The sequence below is a fragment of the Schistocerca gregaria genome, chromosome 3 (genome assembly GCF_023897955.1).
Source record: "Schistocerca gregaria isolate iqSchGreg1 chromosome 3, iqSchGreg1.2, whole genome shotgun sequence".
Taxonomy (NCBI): domain Eukaryota; kingdom Metazoa; phylum Arthropoda; class Insecta; order Orthoptera; family Acrididae; genus Schistocerca; species Schistocerca gregaria.
In genome coordinates, this window is record NC_064922.1 from 226,471,977 (window position 1) to 226,497,002 (window position 25,026).

General features: G+C 43.4%; 1 protein-coding gene across 13 annotated transcripts in view; it reads left to right on the forward strand.

The window, feature by feature from the left end:
* The window catches only part of LOC126354835 (formin-like protein), a 406,363-nt gene that overhangs the window by 298,685 nt on the left and 82,652 nt on the right, over positions 1-25,026 (forward strand). For all 13 annotated transcript variants that reach the window (XM_050004794.1, XM_050004791.1, XM_050004789.1 and 10 more), the window contains exons 3-4: positions 21,066-21,152; positions 21,342-21,421. In XM_050004794.1, coding sequence (XP_049860751.1) covers positions 21,066-21,152; positions 21,342-21,421 — 167 coding nt within the window. The remainder of the gene's footprint in view (positions 1-21,065; positions 21,153-21,341; positions 21,422-25,026) is intronic.

The following is a 25,026-nucleotide window of genomic DNA, read 5'->3' on the forward strand; positions in this document are numbered from 1 at the left end:
GAAGTTGAGGAGAGAAACACGAGACGGGAAGAGGTGGCAAAGTACAGTACCAGGTCTAGACCTGTCGCAAGGGATAGTCACAACTGATGGCGGGGGTGGTGTCAGCGCATAGCAGCCCCACGTGAAAGCGGCCAACGTCCCGTAAGCGGAAGTAGGCTCGCAGCTCATAGCTTTCCGGAAGCTGTTCGTTTACCCAGGCAGGCAGACAAGACAGAGTAGGGCTGGCTGCTACATGGGGAGCCAATCAGCCGCCAACCGAGTAGGGCGGTCGTGGCCAGACGTAAGGGGGCGCTTCACCTGGGTCTTTTAACTACCACGTCGAAAATATGAAAATACATAATTAATTATGTGTATGTTTGCAGGTACACGTGTGCAGTCCCGGTACACATTGAAATACTCGCGCCTCAGTACCGCAGCAGGCCGCTAAAGAAACCAAGCAGAACGATTCAGCCCAACCATAAAGTGGAGTGTCGTGCGGTAATTGGTTTCCAGCAGCAACGGAAGTGTTGCGGCTGTGTTAGTCCGCTCAAGATGACTTATTTAGCCGCCTGAATTGGCCTGATACACGTCCCAACATTTCCGCTCTGTCGAAAACGAATTAACATTTTTATTGTTTCCTCTTACGATGGTCTACGGTACCGTGACACGGAAAGTTCATTGTGTAACGGGACTGCGGCCATGTAACAACAAACAAATATGTAACAATATATTTCCGAAGTAATAAAATTACGACCATCTCTCGTGTATAGTGGCTGCGCGCCCGTCCTTCGCAGCAGCTGATGTTCCATGGATACATGGACATCTACGTCTACGTCATTACTCTGGTATTCACGATAAAGCGCCTGGCAGAGGGTTCAGTGAGCCACCTTCAAGCTGTCTCTGTACCGTTCCACTCTCGAACGCTGTCTCTGTACCGTTCCACTCTCGAACGGCGCTCGGAAAAAAATGAGCACTTTAATTTTTCTGTACGAGCCCTGATTTCTCTTACTTTATCGTGATGATTTTCTTCCTATGAACCAACAGAATGCTGCCGCAATCGGAGGAGAAAACTGGTGATCGAAATTTCACGAGAATGCCTTTGCTTTAATGATTGACACTCCAAGTCACGTATCATGTCTGTGCCACTATCTCCCCTACTTCGAGATAGTACAAAACGAGCCGCCCTTATTTGTACTTTTCTATGTCATCCGTCAGTCCCACCTGATGCGGATCCCACACCGCACAACAATACTCCAGAGTAGGTCGGACAAGCGTGGTGTAAGCACATTCTAAGTGTTCTGTCAATGAATCGCAGTCTTTGTTCCGCTCTACCCACATCATCATCTATGTGATCGTTCCAATTTAGGTTATTTGTAATTGTAATCCTTAAGTATTCAGTTGATTTACAGTCTTCAGATTTGTGTGACCTATCACGTAATCTAAATTAAGTGGATTTCTTTTATTACTGATTTGAATAACTTCACATTTTTCTTTATTCAGGGTCAATTGCCACTTTTCGCACCATACAGATACCTTATCTAAATCATTTCGCAATTCGTTTTGGTCATCTGATGGCTTTACAAGGCGGTAAATGACAGCATCATCTGCAGAAAATCTAAGACGGCTACTAAGATTGTCTCCTATATCGTTAATATAGATCAGGAACAGAGGGCCTATAACACTTCCTTGGGGAACGCCGGATACTACTTCTGTTTTACTCGATGGCTTCCCGTCTGTTGCTACGAACTGTGATCTTTCTGACAGGAAATCACGAATGAAGTTGCACAACTGAGGCGATATTCCGTAGGCGCGCAGTTAGAAGACGCTTGTGAGGGACGGCGTCGAAAGCCTTCTGGAAACCTAAAAATACGGAATCAATTTGACATCCCCTGTCGATAGCACTCATTACTTCATGAGTATAAAGAACTATTTGTGTTTCACAAGAACGATATTTTCTGAACCCGTGCTGACTGTGTGTCAATAAATTTTCTTCGAAGTACGTGATAATGTTAGACTACAGTATATATTCCAAAACCCTACTGCAAATCGACGTTAGTGAATAGGCCTGTAATTCAACGAATTACTCTTACTTCCCGTTTTGGGTATTGGTGTGAGATGAGCAATTTTCCAGTCTTCAGGTAGGGATCTTTCTGTGAGGGAGCGGTTGTATATAATTTGCTAAATATGGAGTTATTGTATCAGGATACTCTTGAGAGTAACCTGAATGGTATACAATCTAGACCAGAAGCCTCCCCTTCATTAAATGATTAAAGCTGCTTTGCGATGCCGAGGATATCTACTTCAATGTTTCTCATCTTGGCAATTGTTCTTGATTGGAATTCAGGAATAGTTACTTCGTCTTCTATGGTGAGAGTTTCGGAAAACCGTGTGTAATAACTGTGGTTTAGTGGCACTGTCATCAGTGACTTCACCGTTGTTATCGCGCAGTGATGGTATTCGTTGCGTCGTGCCACTGGTGTGCTTTATGTATGAACAGAATCTCTTTGGATTTTCTGCCAGATTTCGAGATACTTTAGCTATCGAACTACTGTAAAACTTTTCCGGTCTTTGAGATTTTGCGTTCCTTAAAATTTGGCATGCTTTTTTCGCTGCTTCTGCAACAGCGATATGACCCGTTTCGTGTACCATGGGGGATCAGTACCATCACTTTTAATTTGTGGTATATATCTCTCAATTGCTGTCGATTATATCACATTGAAATCATTCCATAACTTTTCTACGCTTACATGATCAGGTTTTTAAATACATATACTTTGCTTTTCTTTTTGATGGTTGTAGTTGTTACGGCATACAACGTAGCAGCAACTGCCTTGTGGTCGCTAATCCCGGTATTTGTCTTGATACTCACTATTTGTGAGTCTAGGATTATTTGTTGCTGAGAGATCAAGTATGCTTTCGCGACCATTTACCTTCAGAGTAGGCTCATGAACTATTTGTTCAAAATAATTTTCTGAGAAAACATTCAGTACAATTTCTGATAACGTTTTAACGTATAATTTTTGAGCATATCGAGGGTAGATTGTAGTCACCACCGACTGTAACTATGTGAGTGGGCAACTTATTTGAAATTAGACTAAAGTTTTCTCTGAACTGAGTCCGGGGGCGGGGGGGTCCGTAAAATGATCCAGTTAATAGTTTAGTCCGATTGTCAAGTATAACCTCTACCCGTACTATTTCGCAGTAACTATCTACTTCAATTTCACTACAAGGCGAACTACTTCTGACAGCAGTAAATACTCAACCACCAACTGTATTTAATCTATCCTTTCTGAACACTGTTAGGTCGTTAGAAAAATGTCTGCTGAATTTATTTCCGGCTTTAGCCAGATTTCTGTACGTGTAACTATTTGAGCTTCAGTTCTTTATATTAGGGATTGGAGCTCTGGTTATTTCCCAACACAGCTACGACGATTTAAAACAATACCGATCGTTTTTACCACTAACCTGTGTTTTACCCGTCCCCTTTTAGACGGACGCCCTTTCACCCGCTACCCTTGTAGCCGCTTCTTGTGTGTAGTGGACTCCTGATCTATTAAGCGGAACCCGGAAACCCACCACCCGATGGCGCAAGCCAAGGAATCTGCAGCCTACACAGTCACAGAACCGCCTGAGGCTCTGATTCAGACCCTCCACTCGGCTCTGCATCAAAGGAGCACAGCCAGTTCTATCGTCGATGGTGAGCTCCGCCTTAATGTCTTTAACATTTCCGCTAGCTGCCCGATACCAGAGTAAATCTCCGATCTGAAGCGACACATAACAGGTACATGGACAACAGGACTGTGCACTTGTCACAGCCATACACGAAGCGGTACCGCGAAATTGATCCATTTATTGAACTCTTCATCTGCTTAGTGCTCTAGGTCTTTCCCTATCTCTCTCTTGTATCTGGCGGTTTAATTCTTCTGTCTAGAACTATAATCAAGTACCGTATCGAACCGAAAGATGAGCGCATCTGTTGGTGAGATGGTGCACTCGATTAATCGGTGTGGTATGATGAAGTCAGTAAGTTACAGACTCTTTGTTCATAAGAACTTCACACATCGCCACATTGTTTCTCTGGTTTTGTTTAACAAGGTTTAAAATAATCAGTTGCACCAAGAGGGGGTTGGGGAAATTAGAAGTGTTTCGCTGGCAGTGTTAACTGCCGGCTGAGCTATCCAGGCATGATTATTCGGGAGGTCAAGTCCAACATAGTATTCTGGAGAGCTGTGCCTCACTCAGCCAAAGTAGAAGAAGAGCTAGTGGCAAAATTAAGGCTCTTAAGACGAGTCGTGTGAGTCGAGCATATGATAGCGAAGTCAGTAGATGCATCGTCCGCGAAGTGTGTGTGTGTGGTTAGTGCTACCCATGGGAAGTCAGGGTGGGTCGCATAATTGGAATACATAAGTAACCTATCAACACTGGGTAGTCACTTACTTGACTGGTAGAAAGGATACGAACATACTAAAAATCAACCACTAATGTGTGAGTAGCTCGAAGAGAAAATAGTTAGAAATGACACTAATTTCGTAGGTTTTGCAGCCGTATTATATCGGTATCTTGGCACGATATTTCAGCTGACAGCCATTCAGCCACCTTCAAATGCATAAAACTCATTTGAAGTTTGCTGAACGGTTGTCGACCAAAATATTGTGGCCATTTTCGAGCGGCAGCTGACGCAGACGAGGACATCGGCCACAACATTTGGTGGGCAAACATAAAACCTAAGACAACTAGTGCTGTGTTAATTGTCGGAAATGTTGTCAGTTCAGAAATTTTGTATGACAGTGGTACCTGGACCGAAGGAGAACAACAGGAAAAAAAGTATACTTTGTTGGAACCAGTACGTTGACCTGTATGCCAAGTGATCGTCAGAAACAAACTTAACGTCTGAAGATGCCCGTGATAGGACCGCCTTTGTTCTCTCCATATGTAAACGACGTGTCCGACAGTGTGAAGAGCAAACTTACATTGTTTGCTGAAGATACTATTGTCTACAGGAAAATTGAGTAAATCGTGAGAAATTCAGAACCACTCGTGCCAAGTTTCCATTATGTATTGTCACAACATTCCTTTTGAAGAAGTAAGGATCTCCACGTCAACGAGAGATTACGTGATGTTCCTAGAATACAGGTTACTAGTGGACCGCCGCATAGATCGTTTTTCTCACACTGCAAAAAGACTTTCAAATAGATAGCTGATGGGAGTATCAGAATCAATTGCAGTTGAAATGCGCTCACTGGTATCGGAAGCTTTCTGGTGGCTATCAGCTTCAAGCAGGTGGGTCTAACGTGTCAATAAACAGGTGATTCCAAACTCAGTTCCACACCACATTTCGGAGATAGTTAACTCCACGCGTCACCTCTGGTTTAGTAGTTGTAGGCGCCCTGCACATAGTGTTGTCTGCTGGTTACGTTCTCAACAATCAGAAATCAATCATTACTGGTGGTCGATATCACTCAATTTCTATAGATTCAATTACGCCCATCAACCAACGCGACAAATATATCCTTGGAGTGCGCGGGCAGTGACTGTCTTGGTCTAGACTCTAGACCAGGGCTTCCCAACGTGTGGTCAGCGGACCCCTTTGGGGTCCGCCGGTTCATTCTATGGGTTCCGCGGCCACCTTTCACCAAATCGTGTAAAATAATGAGTAAAATTATTGAATAAAAATGTGAAAATCAAATTCATCACTATTTTTTTTTCGTGTGAAAAACGTGTGTACATTTACTTAAAGTCGTATCCCCCAAGCAGCCTTTGCGATTCCTAAGTGAGAACGTATACACAGTTTAGTGCCGGAGAACGCGGCTTCTCTGATCGACTGTTTTGCAACAATACGGGTGTCGTTTGTGCGCCGACTCACGGCGCTAGATGCGCTGAAACCTTTTACGCATGCGCGGAGCGATCTTTGTCGACCAATCACAGCGCTCGCTGGCACGTTTGCGGCCCCAGGCAACATGTTAAACTTGCCTTGTCAGTGCACTACCTATTTCATAAGTCGATTTTTGACCAGTTTATTACTTCTAACATGAATCGGTGGCTGAAGTCAGGATCACTGAAGAAGGGTGCAGTTTCTCCATCGCCTTCACAATGGAAGTTTCCAGTTGAAATGAAAGAGGAGGGAGGACGACCAAAGGAAGACTTTACATACATTTTTCTTCGGATTTCACGAAAAATCACCACACACACACACACACACACACACACACACACACACACACACACACACACACGACTGTTACGAAATATGCATGCTCCAAACACACGACCGTTACGAAATATGCATGCTCCTTACATAACAGTAGCCAAATAGTGGAAGTGAACAGACCATAATCGACAGCTTGTCAACAGCGAACAGTTTCGACGTGACGTTGAATGCTCTTGGAGGAAGACAGGTCCATCGTGTGAAATTTCAGTTACCAAGTAATTTGAATCAAGACATAGTGTGTTGAACAAATGGAGTAAATCCACTAGTAAGTTTCTGGATATAGCGAGAATTCCAATTGGATCGTTAATTTAAAGTTGTTTTCCTATTGATACTTTGGAGGGGGGGGGGGGGGGGTCGGTAATTGGGAACATGGCACCTACATTAAGAAGCTTTCAGTTCCCATGGGTTTCGCTCTGAAATTTGGAGTTAATGTGCTCTTGACTGACTAGGGGTCCGCCAGCTGAAAAGGTTGGGATGCCGTGCTCTAGACGATACATCACGGGGCGCTGTGAGGCGAGGCGAAGATACACTCTCGGCTCTAGGACGGCGTAAGTGAGACACTTGGATTTACAGTGAGAATCCCTATAAAGTGTCTGTCTCGGATTCTTCTTGATTACTACGGAAGGGGGGGGGGGGGAGATCAATGTGGGGTGGTTCAACATAGAAATGGTTGAACGGAGTTATTAAATATGATCTACTACAATCAGTAAATCGTAAGTTATTCCACTGACATTATTTTGTGACTTGGCTAAGTACCTTGATGGTGTGAACCATGAAATCTCGATGCAGAAGTTACAGTATTATGGCACAGCAAATAGCAGACGTATCAAATGTTCAAATGTGTGTGAAATCTTATGGGACTTAACTGCTGAGGTCGTCAGTCTCTAAGCTTAAACACAACTTAACCTAAATTATCCTAAGGGGACACACACACACACACACACACACACACACACACACACACACACACACGCCCGAGGGAGGACTCGAACCTCCGCCGGGACGAGCCGCACTGTCCACGATTGCAGCGCCTGAGACCGCTCGGCTAATCCCGCGCGGCGCGGACGTAACAGGTTCGTGGTTTTTCTTATTCGTGTGATACAAAGCACAGCGTATGAGTGCGACGATGAGCCGGCACTCAGAACTAGATCTAGCATGTGCGCTTCTATTATCTGTCCTTTCTTTCTGATATACATAAATATTCTTCCACTTTCTTTGTCAGAGTTTGCGACTGAATCATTTTGGCTGTCAGGATAGGAATAAATGTTCTACATTCTTCAGGCTGAAACGTAGCTAACGAAATACTTGATACACCAACAGAAGGCTCAAGACAAATCGATTATTATTGGTATTTCAGAAAACTAAGCACATACCATTCAATAACTCAACGGCCTATAAAATAGTCTAAATATTAAATAAAGGAGCTAGACGGTATTAAAGTTTTGTGGCTGCGTAGATCGCAAATAAAGTTGTGAAGCTCATATCCACTACTGTAGGTGATTTAAAAATGAAGTTACTGGTTCATTCTGGGTATTTCCATTCACGAAAGAGTTATGTTGAAGACCCTGATAATAATTTAGAGCACAGTCGTATTACAGTTGGTTCATCATGGAATTTCTTCTAGGCTCGTTAGTGTCGGATGAAATCTCCCGGTCATGGTTGTGTTACTTCCAATCACCGTGGTCTGACAACGACGTACTTCTGTAAAATATCTCCATTGGAGTTAGCTGAGAGGCCGTACGCTGTAATAAAACTGCTCTCAACCAGAAGGTTGGTTCGAACACCGCAATGCCGTATTACGCAGTTTCCTCTGACCTTCGAACTGACTAAGCTTGTTACTGGTGGGACCAAGACTTCAACGTCTACTCCGAACCACAGATGACTGTACTTAACAATCCCAGCAGCATGAAAAGTGATGACACGTAGACTTCATAAGCACGTAGTCGCACGGTAGCATTCTCTCATAGTTAGTGTCTGTCCCCTTACAAATCCTCTTACTCAATGGCTTTCAGTATTGTGTCCCGTAATGGAAGACGCGATGGAACTAGGGGAAACATTGTTTTTTGTGTTTAAATTTATTTTCAGTGTGAGCAGTTTAGACTGGTTCAATCTGTTAAATTAGTTTCTCACCAAGGGGCCCGCCAGACTTTGTCCCCGTCCTGCGGGCGGATCACTAGCAACAGTGTCACACTTCATGAGATGTTTGGTATTTAAACCAGGATCAGGAACTTTAACACAACCACATCCGCTCCCTCCGCCAGCCAAATACAGGTTGTTGTTGTCGTCTTCAGTCCTGAGACTGGTTTGATGCAGCTCTCCATGCTACCCTATCCTGTGCAAGCTTCATCTCCCAGTACTTACTGCAACCCACATCCTTCTGAATCTGCTTAGTGTATTCATCTCTTGGTCTCCCTCTACGATTTTTACCCTCCACACTGCCCTCCAATGCTAAATTTGTGATCCCCTGTCGCCTCAGAACATGTCCTACTAACCGGACGCTTCATTTTGTCAAGTTGTGCCAATTCTACAGGTAGTGAAAATGTTTTCCACCATCAGGATTCGAACCATCCCCCCCCCCCCCCCCCTCCCCTTACGCCGGTTCGAGAGCCATTGCTCAAGCGTACATTAGCGACCTAGGCCGCGATGGTGGGTTTAAAAATATTAATTGCTGAAACTCTTTTGTCGTATTTTTAATTCTTATTCGACCTTAGGGATCATATCACATAAAAGCGATGTTCGCTTACTTATTTTTCGCAGTCTTATGTTAGAAGAAATAACGTTACTGTGATTACTTTTCTTGTCAAAGCCTCCCGCACCTTCACTCCCCCATACGGAGCGAGGTGGCTCAGTGGTTAGAACACTGGACTCGCATTCACAGAACATGAACGTAGATAGATACGAAGTGGATGAATGGAATAACGGCTGAACTGCAGGAAATGGCGTTTCTAAGTGGACTTAGCCCCTGCATAGTAAATGTGCTGAAACTTGACAGGAGGTTCTAGGCTCAAACAGCTACTTGACCTGGAACGAGTATAGAACTCTTTAACGTTTAGGATCACTCGGCATTTGAATCTGTAATTTAGTATAACTATCGCTTAACCAGGAGGAAACACATTTATTCCACTATATTAAAACTTAGATCATTCACTGTACGGTGCCATTGCCAAACATGCTTGCTAGGGAACGTGTTTCTCACAAATTATGGTATAATAGCGTTCGTATAGTGGCGTGCAGAAGACGCGAATTCAGGACGAACCCCTGCCGAAATTTTTTTTTTCTTTAGAGACTTCATGGCGAAGCAAGTAACTGTATATGTTCATAGTCGATTCACATCTCTTTTGATCTTCTAATTGTTTGCACTTTGTGGTGATTGAGTTCACGTATGGACGAGAACCATAAAAATCCTGAACACAAGACGCAGAGCGGCAAGTATGGTAGTGACTTCACACGATGATAAGGAAGGTAGAAGAGAGAGTCATAGGAAAATTTTAATGTTTTTACTGACACTATCTTTCGAGGTTTAGTGTAGTTAAGTAGTTGACAGGAGCCTAAATGTGCTGTTACTGTCCTATTAATTGGTTTTCGTATAAATAAAATAAAGTAGAAATGTTTATAAAGTTGCGTAAAGAGTTTTTAAATGAAGGGGATGAGAGATTTTTTCAGCAAGTGTGAGTTGTAAACTTAATTTGGGCAGCGGCGGATTCGCATATGACGCAGAAAGACGACGAAGAGATTCTAGGATGTTGTTTCCAACCATTAGAAATTCGAATTAATAAGTGCCTGGAGATAATATTACTTATTCTCCGTAGTTGCAAGAACATACATTTATGTGACAACAGTGTACTGTTACATGTGTACTGCTTGGTAGAGAGCACTTCCTGTAGTTTTTCAAATCTCTATTTTTAAAGACCTTATTAATATGAAATGACACCTTAAACTATAAATTGAAAAGCCTTCTTCAAAGAAAATGGAAAACTTTGTATCATACAAGGTGTAAGATAGAACTACGGTCAAACTTCCAGGGCACAGTATTGACACACATTACAAGAAAAACATTATTTCGATGTTGAAACAAAGTTTCTTAAACTATTTGTATTTACACCCAGGCTTAACGGACGCTCTGGAAAAGGCTTCTTAGGAAATCTACCTGTTGAGCTAAAGGACGTGCCTTATCAGTGCGAAGCTATATGTACTTGATGCACGGTGAAGGTGCTCATTATTAAAGTGTAAATATCCGTGTGCTTCTTGAATAACACGTGGCCAGATGACAGAGGACCAGTTCTCTGGCCTCCACGTTCTCCGGAACTGTACCCAGTAGGCGTCTGCGTGTAAGTGCATTTGAAGACTTCGTTGATGCCCGGTCCAAGATACAGACAACTTTGGTGCTCGTATTCTGTAAGGTTGCCAAACCACCCGCTATACTTCAGAGGCATATCAGCGATTACGGGATTCAGAATGAAATTTTCACTCTGCAGCGCATTGTGCGCTGATATGATGAAACTTCCTGGCAGATTACAACTGTGTGCCGGGCTGAAACTCGAACTCGGGACATTTGCCTTTCACGGGCAACTGCTCTACCAACTGAGCTACCCAAGCACGACTCACGCCGCGTCCTCACAGCTTTAATTCCGCCAGTACCCCGTCTCCTACCTTTCAAACTTCGCAGAACCCCTCATGCATACCTTGCAGAACTACCACTCCTGGAAGAAAAGGTCCCGAGTTCGAGTCTCGGTCTGGCAATCAGTTTTAATCTGCTAGAAAGTTTAGATTACGGGATTAATTGTAATGGCAGAATGATGTATGTATGCCTACATTGATTATCCAGAACATTGTGATCAGGTTGATACCGGGCACGTGAACCGGTAAGGAAGGTGTAAAAACATAGAAAGAAAAAAAAAATGTGGGTCGCGAATGGGGAAATGCACTTGCACAGGCAACTCTGACAAAGGGCGGGATATTATGTCACGGCGCCTGAAACGAGTGTCTCGGAAACTGAGAAATTGGTCGGCCGCTCCCGTAAAACGGTTGTATCTACGGAAAGAGGTTGCTGGAGCTTGAAGCCACTAGTAGGCGACAAGATGTTGGACGTCCACACCTCATCACAGGACGTGCAGGTCGGAGGCAGGCCCGCTCTGTAGAGCGGGATAGGCGACGATCTGTGGCACATCTGGCGGCAGGCTCAAGTGTTTCGGGATACATCGTTCAAAGCACTCTGGTGAACATGAGACTCCACGACAGAGGGCCCTTACGACGTCGTCAGTTAAGATTGTAGTGGAGAAGGGAGACTGGACTGAGGATCAATGGATACGTGCTGTCACGTATCGATACCACTCAACAGTCGCCATAGCAGCTGAATTACATGTTCACATGAGACGCCGATAGCGGTTGTGTGGAATCCCGTGGACCCAATGGAGCATGCCTGCTGAGCCACACAACCCTCTCTTACTCGGAGCCAGTTCGCTAAGTGACGCTCAGCTGGCGGCGCCTATTCGCCGCTGCGACACCATCGTTTGTTCTTCAGTTCGGAGAACTTTTTCCTTGTTGACATTGAGAGCTGGACTCCATTTCTAGCTACATAACTTTTAATGAGTCTTTTTGCACTTGGAGAAATACAAGTAGATATACTGTTTACTGTGTTAACTTGTTCGCCAATCATTTCTGCTCGTGTCCAGCTTTCCTACGACGACAGTTGCTGCACGACTCTGTATCCCATCTCTCCTTACCGTTGTTTACGAAGTTGTACACAGCAGGAAACGGGTTGAATTACTCGCGTTTCTTGTTACACCAGATCGATGGTCGTGTCTGGATGTGCTATTGTCCAGCACCGCGCCACAGACTCAGATTGGTGGATAAAGTGTTATATGTGAGAGACGTTTACATGGACATCCATGGGACCTGTGATAATAATTTAATGCGCTATGACGGCTGTAGACTAAACAAACGGTGTTTTGACCACTAAGTCCACCTGATGTGAATCTGGTGGAACCCATCTCAGCCGTCATCGAACACATCAAACCAGCGGCCATTACTTTGCGGCGTTTGCGTAACCTGTGCTTGTATATCTGGAGCCACGTGCCTCTGGAAACGTACTAAACACTTGAAATGAGTTGTAACACAGAAAAAAAAATGGCTGAGCACTATGAGGCTTAACATCTGAGGTCATCGGTCCCCTATTACTTAGAACTACTTAAACCTAACTAACCTAAGGACATCACAACATCCATGCCCGAGGCAGGATTCGAACCTGCGACCTTAGCGGTTGCGCAGTTCCAAACTGAAGCGCCTAGAACCACTCGACCACATCGGCCGGCTGTAACACAGAATTAATGCGTTCTGGGCCTGTGTCTTCCACTGTTAATGACGGATGTGACCTTAATTCTTGGCAGTACTTTTTTCCCCTTCTTTAAGCCTGTATGGGACTGCTTTAGGAATGGTAACACTCGACGGCTTTAAACGTGATCACCGACCCGCAGAAGGTGATTGGCCAAATCCTTGGGCGAGCACCTCGCACTGCGTTTCTAATGCTTCCAAACAATGGCCGCTCTGTTTTCTTCCATTCTGTTTCACGCGGAACTAGAAAGTGACATCAGTATTGTTCTCAGGTGGCGTTTTTTCACCTTCAAGCTAGAAACATAGCAGCAAGTACTGCGATACTGCAACGAGTGGCTTAAAAACCTTCGTACCGGCCAATTCTTTCGTTATATTTTTCTTCCTCCTCAATTTTACACCATATAGTAATCCGCTACTAATCAGGCGAGGATCCGGCAGCCTTCACTTTTGGAAGGTGTGATCCTATTACTCTAGAAAGTACTTCCTATCGTATAATTTTGGTTTAACACGAGGGGCGTTAAAAAGAAATGCAACGCATTTTTTTCTGAAAGCAGTTTGATTTTATTCAAGATTCCAATACACTATACTTTTCCCCCACTCTTTTGGATACAAAACCCTGTTTTTCAACGTTATCTCCGTTCAGTGTGATCCCTTACGCTTCCTTAGTGGGAGGACCTTCGTGGTTTCCAACCGATTTCCCATACACACACAGCAGTTGACTGGCGTTGCCTGGTGAAACGTTGTTGTGATGCCTCGTGTAAGTAGGAGAAATGCGTACCATCATGTTTCCGACTTTGATGAAGGTCGGATTGTAGCCTATCGCGATTGCGGTTCATCGTATCGTGACACTGCTGCTCGCGTTGGTCGAGATCCAATGACTGTTAGCAGAATATATAATCGGTGGGTTCAGGAGGGAAATACGGAACGCCGTGCTGGATCCCAACGGCCTCGTATCACTAGCAGTCAAGATGACAGCCGTCTTATCCGGATGGCTGTAACGGATCGTGCAGCCACGTCTCGATCCCTGAGTCAGCAGATGGAGACATTTGCAAGACAACAACCATCTGCACGAACAGTTCCACGACGTTTGCAGCAGTATGGATTATCAGCTCGGAGACCATGGCTGCGTTTACCCTTGACGCGGCATCACAGACAGGAGCGCCTGCGATGGTGTATTCAACGACGAACCTGGGTGCACGAATGGCAAAACGTCATTTTTTTCGAATGAATCCAGGTTATGCATATAGCATCATGGTCACATCCGTGTTTGGCGACATCGCGGTGAACGCACATTGGAAGCGTGTATTCGTCATCGCTATACTGGCGTATCACTCGGCGTGAAGGTATGGGGTGCCATTGGTTACACGTCTGTCACCTCTTGTTCGCATTGACGGCACTTTGAACAGTGGACGTTACATTTCAGATGTGTTACGACCCGTGGTTCTACCCTTCATTCGACCCCTGCGAAACCCCACATTCCAGCAGGATATTGCACGACCGCATGTTGCAGGTCCTGTACGGGCCTTTCTGGATACAGAAAATGTTCGACTACTGCCCTGGCCAGCACACTCTGCAGATCTCTCACCAATTGAAAACTTTTGGTCAATGGTGGCCGAGCAACTGGCTCGTCACAATACGCCAGTCACTACTCTTGATGAACTGTGGTACCGTGTTGAAGCTGCATGGGTAGCTGTACCTGTAAACGCCATCCAAGCTGTTTGACTCAATGCCCAGGCGTATAAAGGCCGTTATTACGGCCGGAGGTGGTTGTTCTGGGTACTGATTTCTCACGATCTATACACCCAAATTGCGTGAAAATGTAATCACATGTCAGTTCTAGTATCATATATTTGTCCAATGAATATCCGTTTAATATCTGCATTTCTTCTTGGTGTTGCAATTTTAATGGCCAGTAGTGTCTTTAATTGAACAATTTTCACAACTCCGGTAATACGACTGTTTTATGTCCCTCGTTGTTGTTGTTGTTGTTGTTGTGGTCTTCAGTTCAGAGACTGGTTTCATTCGGCTAGCCATGCTACTCTATCCTGTGCAAGCTTCATCGTCTCCCAGTACCTACTGCAACCTACATCCTTCCAATCTGCTTAGTGTATTCTTCTCTTGGTCTCCCCCCTACGAATACATCTGATAAACACTATAAAGCTGCAACCAGTTAACTTTATATAATTATATATATTAATTTATTAGCTTCAGTTGAGTCCGCCATACCTTAAAAAAATCGTATATCAAGTTTAACCACACATAAACTACCTGAATAACATTGTGATTTTGAAGCTAGTTCTTAACGGACTGACAGACTTACAACCACCTCCGCTCTTGTATAGTTTTATTAGTGGTATAGAGTCTTAAGGGGAATAATCTGCACATGTGATAACACCGGAAAATAATAGAAAGTCCTCCCAAAAAATTTTCGTGCAACAAATTCCACAGGACATGTTTTTTTTGTTAAGTGGTTGATTACTTTCACATAACACAGTGTTGTGGTAGATGGCAGGCTAATTACGGCTGTCCTCGGCGTGAGTAGGGGTGTGAACAGCTCAGCGCTTCATTGGGCATGTTGCTTTTCGAGGATGTGCGCTCATGTTTCCTCCTATAAAACCACATAAAGTGTAACCGACTAGCAGTGAAGATAATGAACAAAAAATACTATATAGCCAAACATGTTTATGCTTTTTTGCTTGCATATAAAAACACAAAATTCTACAATAAGTTGCTGCAAAATGACACTGGCAATGGCACAAATGTGCTGATACTTTTTTTAAATAAAATGTCGGAGTCTATCGTCTCAATTAATAGTTCAAATTCAGTTACTGTGTTAGAATTCTCGAATACCATAGAGGAAAAGAAATTTGTCAAGCAGTGCCTGGTGCAAAATCTTTTGTCAGTTACTCGTAACTGTCCAAGAACGCTCTGCGAGTAGTATATTTGAAGTGCGTCCGTTCCAAGGCGACTCGTGTGTGCACCGCCGGACGGAAATACCATTGCGTTGCCGTGGACAACGGTCCGAAGGACACAGTGGCGACCGCAGTCCAACTCACACAGTTGGCGTCCAAAGAAATCCAAATTCTGTACGCATCTAAAAAAAAAAGAAAAAAAAAGGAATAATCAGTCAAATCGCGCTCTATATCCTGACTGTGGGCTCCCCGAGACCATCGTTCCTGTACCTGTAGAAGGCTGCTACACCAGGCGTTGGAATGCCAATCTTTCTGAGACAATTACTCTTGAGTGCAATCAAGAACTATCTAGTAACCAACCCCTCCCGCCGCCGTTCCCACCCACTGTCACCAAATTTAGCCCTAAACTGAACTTCACTGTGTGTGTGTGTGTGTGTGTGTGTGTGTGTGTGTGTGTGTGTTGTTCCCTATTAATAGTATATAACCCTAGGGACCGATGTATACCTGACAGACATCTTTCCCCAGTTCTCGCAAACAAATCGCCTTGTCCTCTGCTGCACAGGTTAATCATAACCGTAGTTAACTCTACTCCTTTTGCAAACAAGACCTGCGGGGGCTTGCTGTGTGCCCGCCTGTACTCAAAGTGTGAATCAAGTACAACAGTTGGAAACAAAAGAGTAGAAGATGGTGAAATTTCGAGGTAGGTAAATTGCGAATTCTGCGGAGTCAAACACAGCTGTACATGCAGTCACAGAGCTAGGAAGTCTGCATAACAGTTGAAACAACTGTACGAGAACGTGCCAGTTCAGTAGACAGGATCATCTTCGTTCAGCTCTAGGTTGTGAAGTCAGCTTTATCGGCTAATCGGAGGTTGGTTTCGGTAAGACATAAGTTCAGTACACTGGTCAATAAACGGGTTAGCTCTTAGGCCATGATACGCGTCGAGCTTCATCAAATCAAGTTGTATAAAAAATTCATTTCCGAATCTTGCCATCTTGGATAAATTTCTACGGACGCCCATGTGCTCTTTCTGGTAATGATTTCTTCCTCGAACGTCTGGACAAATTTGTCGGACACGTACATGCGACCTTTCAACACGTCTACATAATGTCCAGTTTTTCTTCAACGCAGCAGACGATACGTAAGTGTTTAGACAAGAAGATAATAAACTCTTGAACTGCGGTGCTACAGAAAAATGCTGAAGATGAGATCGGTAGATCTCGTAACTAATGAGGTACTGAATGAATTGGGGAGACAAATTTGCGGCACAAGTTGACGAAAAGAAGGAATCGGTTGATAGGACAAATTTGAGACAAGCATCGTCATTTTAGTATCAAAGGGAAGTGAGGGGGGGGGGGAGGTAAAAATTGTAGAGGGAGACCAAGAGATAATTAGAATAAGCAGATATGGGATGGTGTAGGTTGCAGTAGTTACTCGGAGATGTAGAGGCTTTCATGGAATAGAGCAGCAACAAGAAGACAACGACCACAATAATAATTTGGGTTTCAACCATGTCCCTCCCAATTTATTTGTCCCATGTTTTACGCATTTGTAATTTACCAAAATAAGTGAGCAATCTTTTTGTCATCATTCATCCTTTGGATGTGGCCATAGAATGCTATTCCTCTTTTCTAATCCTGTTTAGGTGTCTTGTGTATTTTGTTTACTCTTTAACTGCCCCAAAATTTTCCATAGTATTTTTCTTTCTGTTTTCCAATGCTTCCATCGTCATTTTGTTCAGAGCTACATTGCGCCGCATAAAATACTTCCGGACGAATTGCTGTTGAGTAGTGTTTAAGTTGAGCCCCGAGGAATACTGATATTTTTATTGTATACATCGTTTTTATCTTCTCAACTCTTGCTGTAATGACATCTTTTTCCGAAAAGATTCTTCCATTTGAATATGGAAAAAATGAGGAAACTGACGGTTTTCATTAACTTGGGCACTGTCTTGATGTTTGTCATACATATGGTTTTCCGAAACCAGATCTGGAAGCGTGTTTTTTCAGCTTGTTCTTTCGGTTATTCTATCCATCTAGTGTCTGTTTCCATTAGTCTTACGGGATGGGGAAAGGGGGGGGGGGGGGGGAGGCGGGGGGAAGAGCTAGGCAGTCTGCAAACACAGTCTCTTTGTAAGTGGCCCCTTTTGTAACCTAATCCAACTCCCTCATTGATGTGGCTTTGCCCTGATGACATTCTCCATTCCCTTACGACTCTTTCTAGAATACTGTTTAAGAGCTGTAGGGAGATACCATCTCAGTGCCTCGCTCAAGTTTTAATCTCAAAACTTCTAGAAATTTAAGCTCTAAATTTCTCATTAGAATGGGTATTTTATTGCGTAAACGCAGTCAACAGTGACTTCCTTTCGACAGAGTCATAGTCTTTACTGAAGTCCAGAAAAGCAATATTACGATTTTTTTATCTATTATTTTCAGCTATGTTATTGTAAGTTGAGAATATGCTCAGGACATGATCTCTCCCCCCCCCCCCCCCCCCCCCCCCGATATTCACAAATTTAGATCCCAAGAAGAATGGTCAGTATTCAGGGACATGGTAGCAACGATCATTCGAAGGAAAAAGTCTAGTAAACATGGGCTGTAAAACGCATACCGTATTTTAAGTCATGTGCAGTTATTCAGTAGAAAAGATGTGTTTCACGGGAGGATCAAGTCAAGATATGCACTTTAGAACCTTTACGTAATGGACGTTTTTTCCTTGTTTTTTCTTCCTTACTACCACCTCTCAAAATACGGAAAGCAAAGAGCTTACTAGAGAAGAGATTTGTTTTATAGTGTCGATGACGTAGTGCTCATAGCTCTTCAGGTGTGCATTTTAGAGCCCATGTTTACTAGGTTTTCGTGCTTCGAATAGTCGTTACTGTCATGTCCCTGAAAATTGATAATTCCTCCTGGGGCAGCCCCCGCCACGTGAGTATATCTGAAGTAAGAGCTGCGTTAACATCTTCCGTGCGTATCCGTTGCAGTAATGCACAGGTATTTATTTTCGCGTTGCTGTAGTCTGGGGAAGAGATTTCCGTGGCAACCATAGGAATATGTCACCAGCACTGGCCCGGAGATGTTTGTCTCCTTTCTTTTGGTGGGGGCGGTAGCGCGGAGCGGAATTGACACGTGACGTGTGTGCGTGCAGCTTGTGCGCTGCGTGACGCATAGTGCAGTGTCACGGACAGGAATAGAACGGCCACTGCCCGCAGCAACTCCCCTCTACTGTTCCGGGGACGCAGACAGCTTCCCGGAAGCTCTCGGCCAGCACCAGACGCTGCGCTAGCCGTCAAACGGGGCATCCCCTGGGAGGAGAGGGAAGCAGAGGCTTCCGTCTGTCCTTCACAGCGTTCGGCACGAGTGTATGGGGCATTGTTTCACCCTGCCGTTATCAACGGAGGCAGGCGGCTCTGCGTGACTGCGATCCACAATAATGACAGTAGCGCATTCGATTTATTCCTCTAAGCGTTGTACGATTTCTTGCAATCAACAACACTGCCAAACACATGGAGACAGATATTGAAGCTGCATGCGAGAGTGGACACGGATTCCTAAAAGACTGGTCATGCGAAATGCAACTCGTGGTTTTCTCTCGCGGCATCCTGTAAGCTATGGATCAAGGCAGTCAGAAAGCTGCAGTATTTCTCGATTTCTGAAAAGCATTGGATTCAGTGTCGCATCCATGCTTATTATATAGGAAGTACAATCCTATGGGCTATCAACTGAAATTAGTGACTGAGTTAATGACTTTTTGGTAGGGACTGCACATCTCTTAAGTCTTGAAATTTGCATTCCGTTTCTGCGTTAGGCAAGTTCTGCATTGTACAAGAAATTAGCATATAAAAGTGAATTGAATGAGTCGGGACTGAAATACTTGTACGGTTTGGGCAGATTTCAGAGTTACACACGTTCTGCTCTGATGCTGTATTACTATACAGCATCACTATTGGTCTCTGCAATATAAATTCCACTTCAGCGTAATGACAGCTATGTACCACTGACCTGTGGGTTGTATTACAAATTCAGCAACCGCGGGAACTGCCACACAAGAGTCAGGCTGCACTTACATGGATCTCAGTATTTTACTATCGTAGAAAATTGTGTAACTTGCATATTCCATGGATTTTGAATGATGAATTTGTATTCTGGCATGACTGAGAGACTACAGCAGTTGGGATATGAGAATGAAAAAAGTTCTCATGTTGTCTGGTTTGATATTAACTCCAAAGGAAAATTACACCAGAGAAAACGTGTCACAATTAGTGGCAAGTGTCTTAACTTAAGGATGCGGCAAGTTAGTACTACGGATTGATGTAAATAACAGTGAAAGTTGTATACTTCCTAGCTTTAGGAACTAATCGTTCCTCCAGGGGGCGAGAAGAGAGGAGCAAGTTGTCGAAGATTAATAGGAAGAGCAGATCAGAGAGAGAGAGAGAGAGAGAGAGAGAGAGAGAGAGAGAGAGAGAGAGAGAGAGAGAGAGAGAGAGAGAGACTTGCCTCATAATGAGGATAAGGGCAGACAGATCTGATATGGTAAACGAAGATCTGCCCTCGTCCTCACTACAGATAGGTGTCCCTCATCCTGGGCCCTGATTGAACTGTCCTTTTTAAACTATGGCGGGGAGGGAGGCGTGCAACGACTTGCAGAGAGATCAACAGCAACTGCAGTATGGCTTTTATTTGTGGTAATAGCATCAGCTGTGTGTGATTACTGCAACTAAACCGTGGCCAGGGACCAGTTTGACAGTCCAGTGCTGGAGCATGTCGTCTCATCTCCCCCCCCCCCCCCCCCTCATATTCACCCCGTCCTTCCCCCACTCCCCCCTGCCAATGCATGCAGCTACTACCACTCTGGACATTGCACATGGGAAAAACTCGTCCTAAGCCTGGTTTTATCACCAATAATATTGCCATGCGCGTATCTCCATACCTGTTAGCGCAAAATTGATCCTCAACCTCGTGGGCTTAATTGTGCTTGCTGTCACCTATACCTACAAATTTTTATAGTGTTAAGATCCTCCAGCCACAGACCTTGTCAGATTATAGTAGGATAGTGGTCAGCACACTGGACTTGTATTCAGGAGTGCAGTGGGTCAGATCCTCATCTGGTCATACAGATTTCGGTTTTCCAAGATTTTCCAAAAGCGCATACCGAAAATTTCAGGTAGGTCCCTTCCAATGGGCCTAGCAAATTTCCTTCCCCGTCGTTGCCTAATCTGAGCTAGTGCTACATCTTGAGTGACCTCATGGTCTATGGGATATTAAAGTTAATTTTCCGTTCTCGGTTTCCACACACCTTCATGAGCCCTCTTTGACTGTTCCCTACCCCTTTCCCCACATTTCTGAATACCAGTGCACAAAATGTGAACACCACTGATTGCATTTTGTGAAGCCTCCTCTGGCACCTCATGTTGCTGGTGTTTTCCCCTGCTAATTTTCTTTTACAATTGCCTAGGACCTCCTTTACCCTCATCTTTTCTATGTTGATTTCATCAGCCCCATTAGTTCAACTAATCACTCGGACAGCTGTTGTTTGAGACTTGAAATCGGCATTATTTGTCATTTGAAACTGAAGGATGTAATGCCAAAGCAAAGTAAACAGAGACCAATCCTAATAATTACATATTTTTGTTTCAGGAAAGAGTGCATGCAAAAGATCCACCTGCACACTACCTCAACAAGTTACGCACATACCTGGATCCGAAGGCATCCCGCAGCAGTCGTGTAAGTAACATGCTGAAATATATAAAAAATTAGTGTGTTATGTATATTTCTTCATTAGTAATTTATTATAGAGAGGGTTATATATCTGGTAAAAACTAAATTGTTTTGTTATTGTCTTGATATTTATTCTTTCAGTAAAGTGGGGATATACATGGTTTTAGTCCTGAAAATCTGTTTATTCTCTTCTAGAAAAGAAAGATGGTTGGAGATGCTACATCTACGCAGGTTCTCAGGGATCTCGAAATATCTTTACGGACTAATCACATAGAGTAAGTAAATGTGTCACATAATGACAGTATCTGTGTATAACTAAACAATAATATATTCTGTGGAAACTACTAGACCACTTCTGATGACAAACAGGAACAAAACTAAATGTTGTGTTGATATTAGATAATGTTGCCAGTAAAGTGTATTCTCCCTCCCCCCCTTTTTTTGGGTAGTTCAGGACAAATATAGAACACTTGAGATGAATGTAGTGCTGCCAGTAAAAAAGTGGATTTCAGACACAAATACCAAGCTGAATGTTTCTTCATTTGTTTTCTGCATCACTGCCATTAAACTTATACACACAATATAAAATCGTGCTGCTTGCCCATTGGTTTTGGATTGAGAGTCACCGATGAAGATCTGAGTTCTGATCAGGCACTTCCTGCTGTTCTTGATCAACTATTTGTTGGAGTGTGTGATGTATCTGCCTTGACTACATGTCATGCTTGTCAGTATTAATGACATCGCCTCTGCATTGACGTCCTGTACATCCCTTTGTATTCAGGGTTGTAAAAAGCCATTTACAAACTGACACGAGACATTGGACATACAGCAAGGGTCAGTGATTATATAGGAACAAGGGGTTGCAGAGGTCATTCAGGGCTACTAGATGGTGTTGCAGTTATTTATTTAGCCATATGCTACAAATTGAAGCCTACTGCAAAGTTTTGTCCAAATGCATTGAAACACACCTACATGGACGCTGTATTGAACGTCTGACCCTTTCAAAATAGCTGATGTGTCTTGAAGACATCCTGCTGCCACAGCAATCGTGCCCTGTACATTGTCCAAAGATGTAAAAGGTGTGCCATATGCAAGGTCCTTCAGATACCCCCCACAGGAAAAAATTGATTGGTGACAGATTGGGTGAGCATAGTGGCCATGCGACTGATACTCAGCAATCAATCCTGTGGCTGGAAAAGGTTACCTACGTATGCGTCCTGCCTGCGGATGCAGTCCTTAAAGTATTATGTGCCAGATGGAGGGTTGGGGATATTAGTAGTGCAGGATACACTTCGTGTACTTCTAGACAGTGTACGCTGCACCCTTTTGAGAACATGGTCTTCTGCCGCAACTGTCTGCGTTGTTCGCTGGCGTCCACTATCTGGCTTGTGCATATGGAAAGAGCTGGTTTCACATAATCGGCAATGCAGGGCGGTGAATAAATGTGTGCCATGGCACCTTGCTATTAGGATTCTTTGCGTGATACAGTTGCATGGCTTCTCTCTGTCTGTCTGTCTGTCTGTCTGTCTGTCTCTCTCTCTCTCTCTCTCTCTCTCTCTTTCTCTCTCTCTCTCTCTCCTCCTCATTGTATTCACCTCTATTCTTACAAATACATCATGTAACAAGGTGTTGCAAGTAGATAGTGTCATTAGTTTGCAATTGATTTGTAAGTGGATACTTTGCTGCTGCTGCTGCTGCAAGGAAACTTGGGAGTTGATTTCCTAGATGAAGAATAACAGATTCAAGAGTGTTTACTCACATTTTCACTAAATTGTGAGAGTCTAGTGCAGTGTCTAGCAGTCGTATCTCATCCAGATGTGCAAATTGACAAATGAAGTAGAAGATATAATTCAGTTGGTAGAAAGTAGCCCTTTTACTACACACATTGGTGTTCCACACACAAGAATATGGTGGGCATTACTTATACATGGCCTCTATCCATATAATTGACAGCAGATTCAACATCTTTCAGAATGAGATGAAGATAGATGATTGGAATTTTAACATTGGCTAATTGCAGATTATAGAGTAATCTCATTAATACTGTCTGCTTATGAAGCCACTTTTACTCACGACTCATCTGACTGACACTCACAACTGTTATTGGTGGTCTGACGAAAACCTATGTGCATCTGTGGAGACAAATTTTGAAGATTACTTCTCTGCAAATATCTAGTGTGGTGTGATACAGTCGGCGTATTGGGCCTGTTGTGCTTCTGCATCATCTTATCGGACTTCATAACTTAGACTTTCTTTGAAACCGACTTCCAACATAATTGGAAGAGGTTCCTATGACTACAAGGATGGGTATGTTCCTCCAGCATGACAGGGGCTGCTGCACATTCTAGCCATCGGGTGACATGATATCTAAGCCAAGTATTCGAGAAGATGGATTGGCTGAAATGATCATATTTCTTGGCCACTAAGGTCCACAGACCTTATCCTTTTATAAGTAAATCATACGTGGAGCAGGGATGAAAGCAGGGGAAAGGAAAGGGAGGGGATAATTACTGTCAGGTTCATTTGGCGGCAGTGAATGAAAATGTGTACTGGACCCGGATTTGAACCTGAGATCTTCTACTTACTAGGCAGGTGCATTAATCACTGTCTCATCTGGGACACAGATTCATCACAATTGTGCAGACTATCTCGTCATGCCTCATGGCTGATTCACACTGGTATCTGCAGTCCCTCCATTTCCTCCATGTTCGCTCTCAGAGATTCCCACAGGAGATCGGATGTATTTCTGCATCTGACATATCCGAAAGAGCAGACACCACACATTCACATAACTTATCCTCCTAGATTTTATCCTGTGGGTGTGCCAAAAATTACACACCAGAGGCAAACTAACCATTTGGGCTATGAATAGTACTGCCTTCATAGAAGAAAGCCATACTTGGTGTTTCCAACAGAATTCAAAAGTACATTGAAGTCAAAAGTGGAAATCATGAAAATAAACTTTGAGCTTAATAGTTTTTTTCTGATTTCTTGAGAGTATTTCTTTTTGGGTTACATTGTAACAGTTAGATCTCCATGTACAATAAAAATTGGTCATGTACTATATGGAATGTTTTATTTGAATTAGTCTTTACCACCAGCTTCTAAAATATTTACTGTTCCTCCTCAAATACTTTGTAGAATATCACCTTACTTAGCAAAATTTTAAAACTTAAACTGATATTATTTGTCTTATAATTTGTACAGAGTATGACTACTACTGGCTGTGTCGTCTTCCTAAGTGGCACTGTATGACACTTCATCAATACATCTCCACATACGTTTCATTGTAATCTCAAGACTTACTTAATTAGCCACAAGAATGTGCTTTGTATTATAATCAACACAATTATAATGGATTGAGTGCTTTTTGACAATGTGAGAACACTGTAACCTAACTTCATTGAGCAAAGTCCTTTCTATTGTCATTAGGGAAGAGAATGATTTGAACTTTGCTTTAACATCTTTCTTGAATCAGTGTTTGTAACTGTGCAGTCAGACTTTTGAAAAAATTGGTCAGTAGAGATGACCCATAAATTTGTGCTAAGATTTTGCATATGAAACAATAGATCAGTGCTGCTTCTCCTTTTTTTTGTGTTGCCATAGAGATGGGGTTGCATCAGTTGTGAAACATTTCTCTGTGCTGTATATTCAGACAGTTAATGAAAAAATGGTTCAAATGGCTCTGAGCACTATGGGACTTAAAACATCTTAGATCATCAGTCCCCTAGAACTTAGAACTACTTAAACCTAACTAACCTAAGGACATCACACAACACCCAGTCACCATGAGGCAGAGAAAATCCCTGACCCAGAAACCCGGGCGTGGGAAGCAAGAACGCTACCGCACGACCACGAGATGCGGACAGTTAATGGTGTA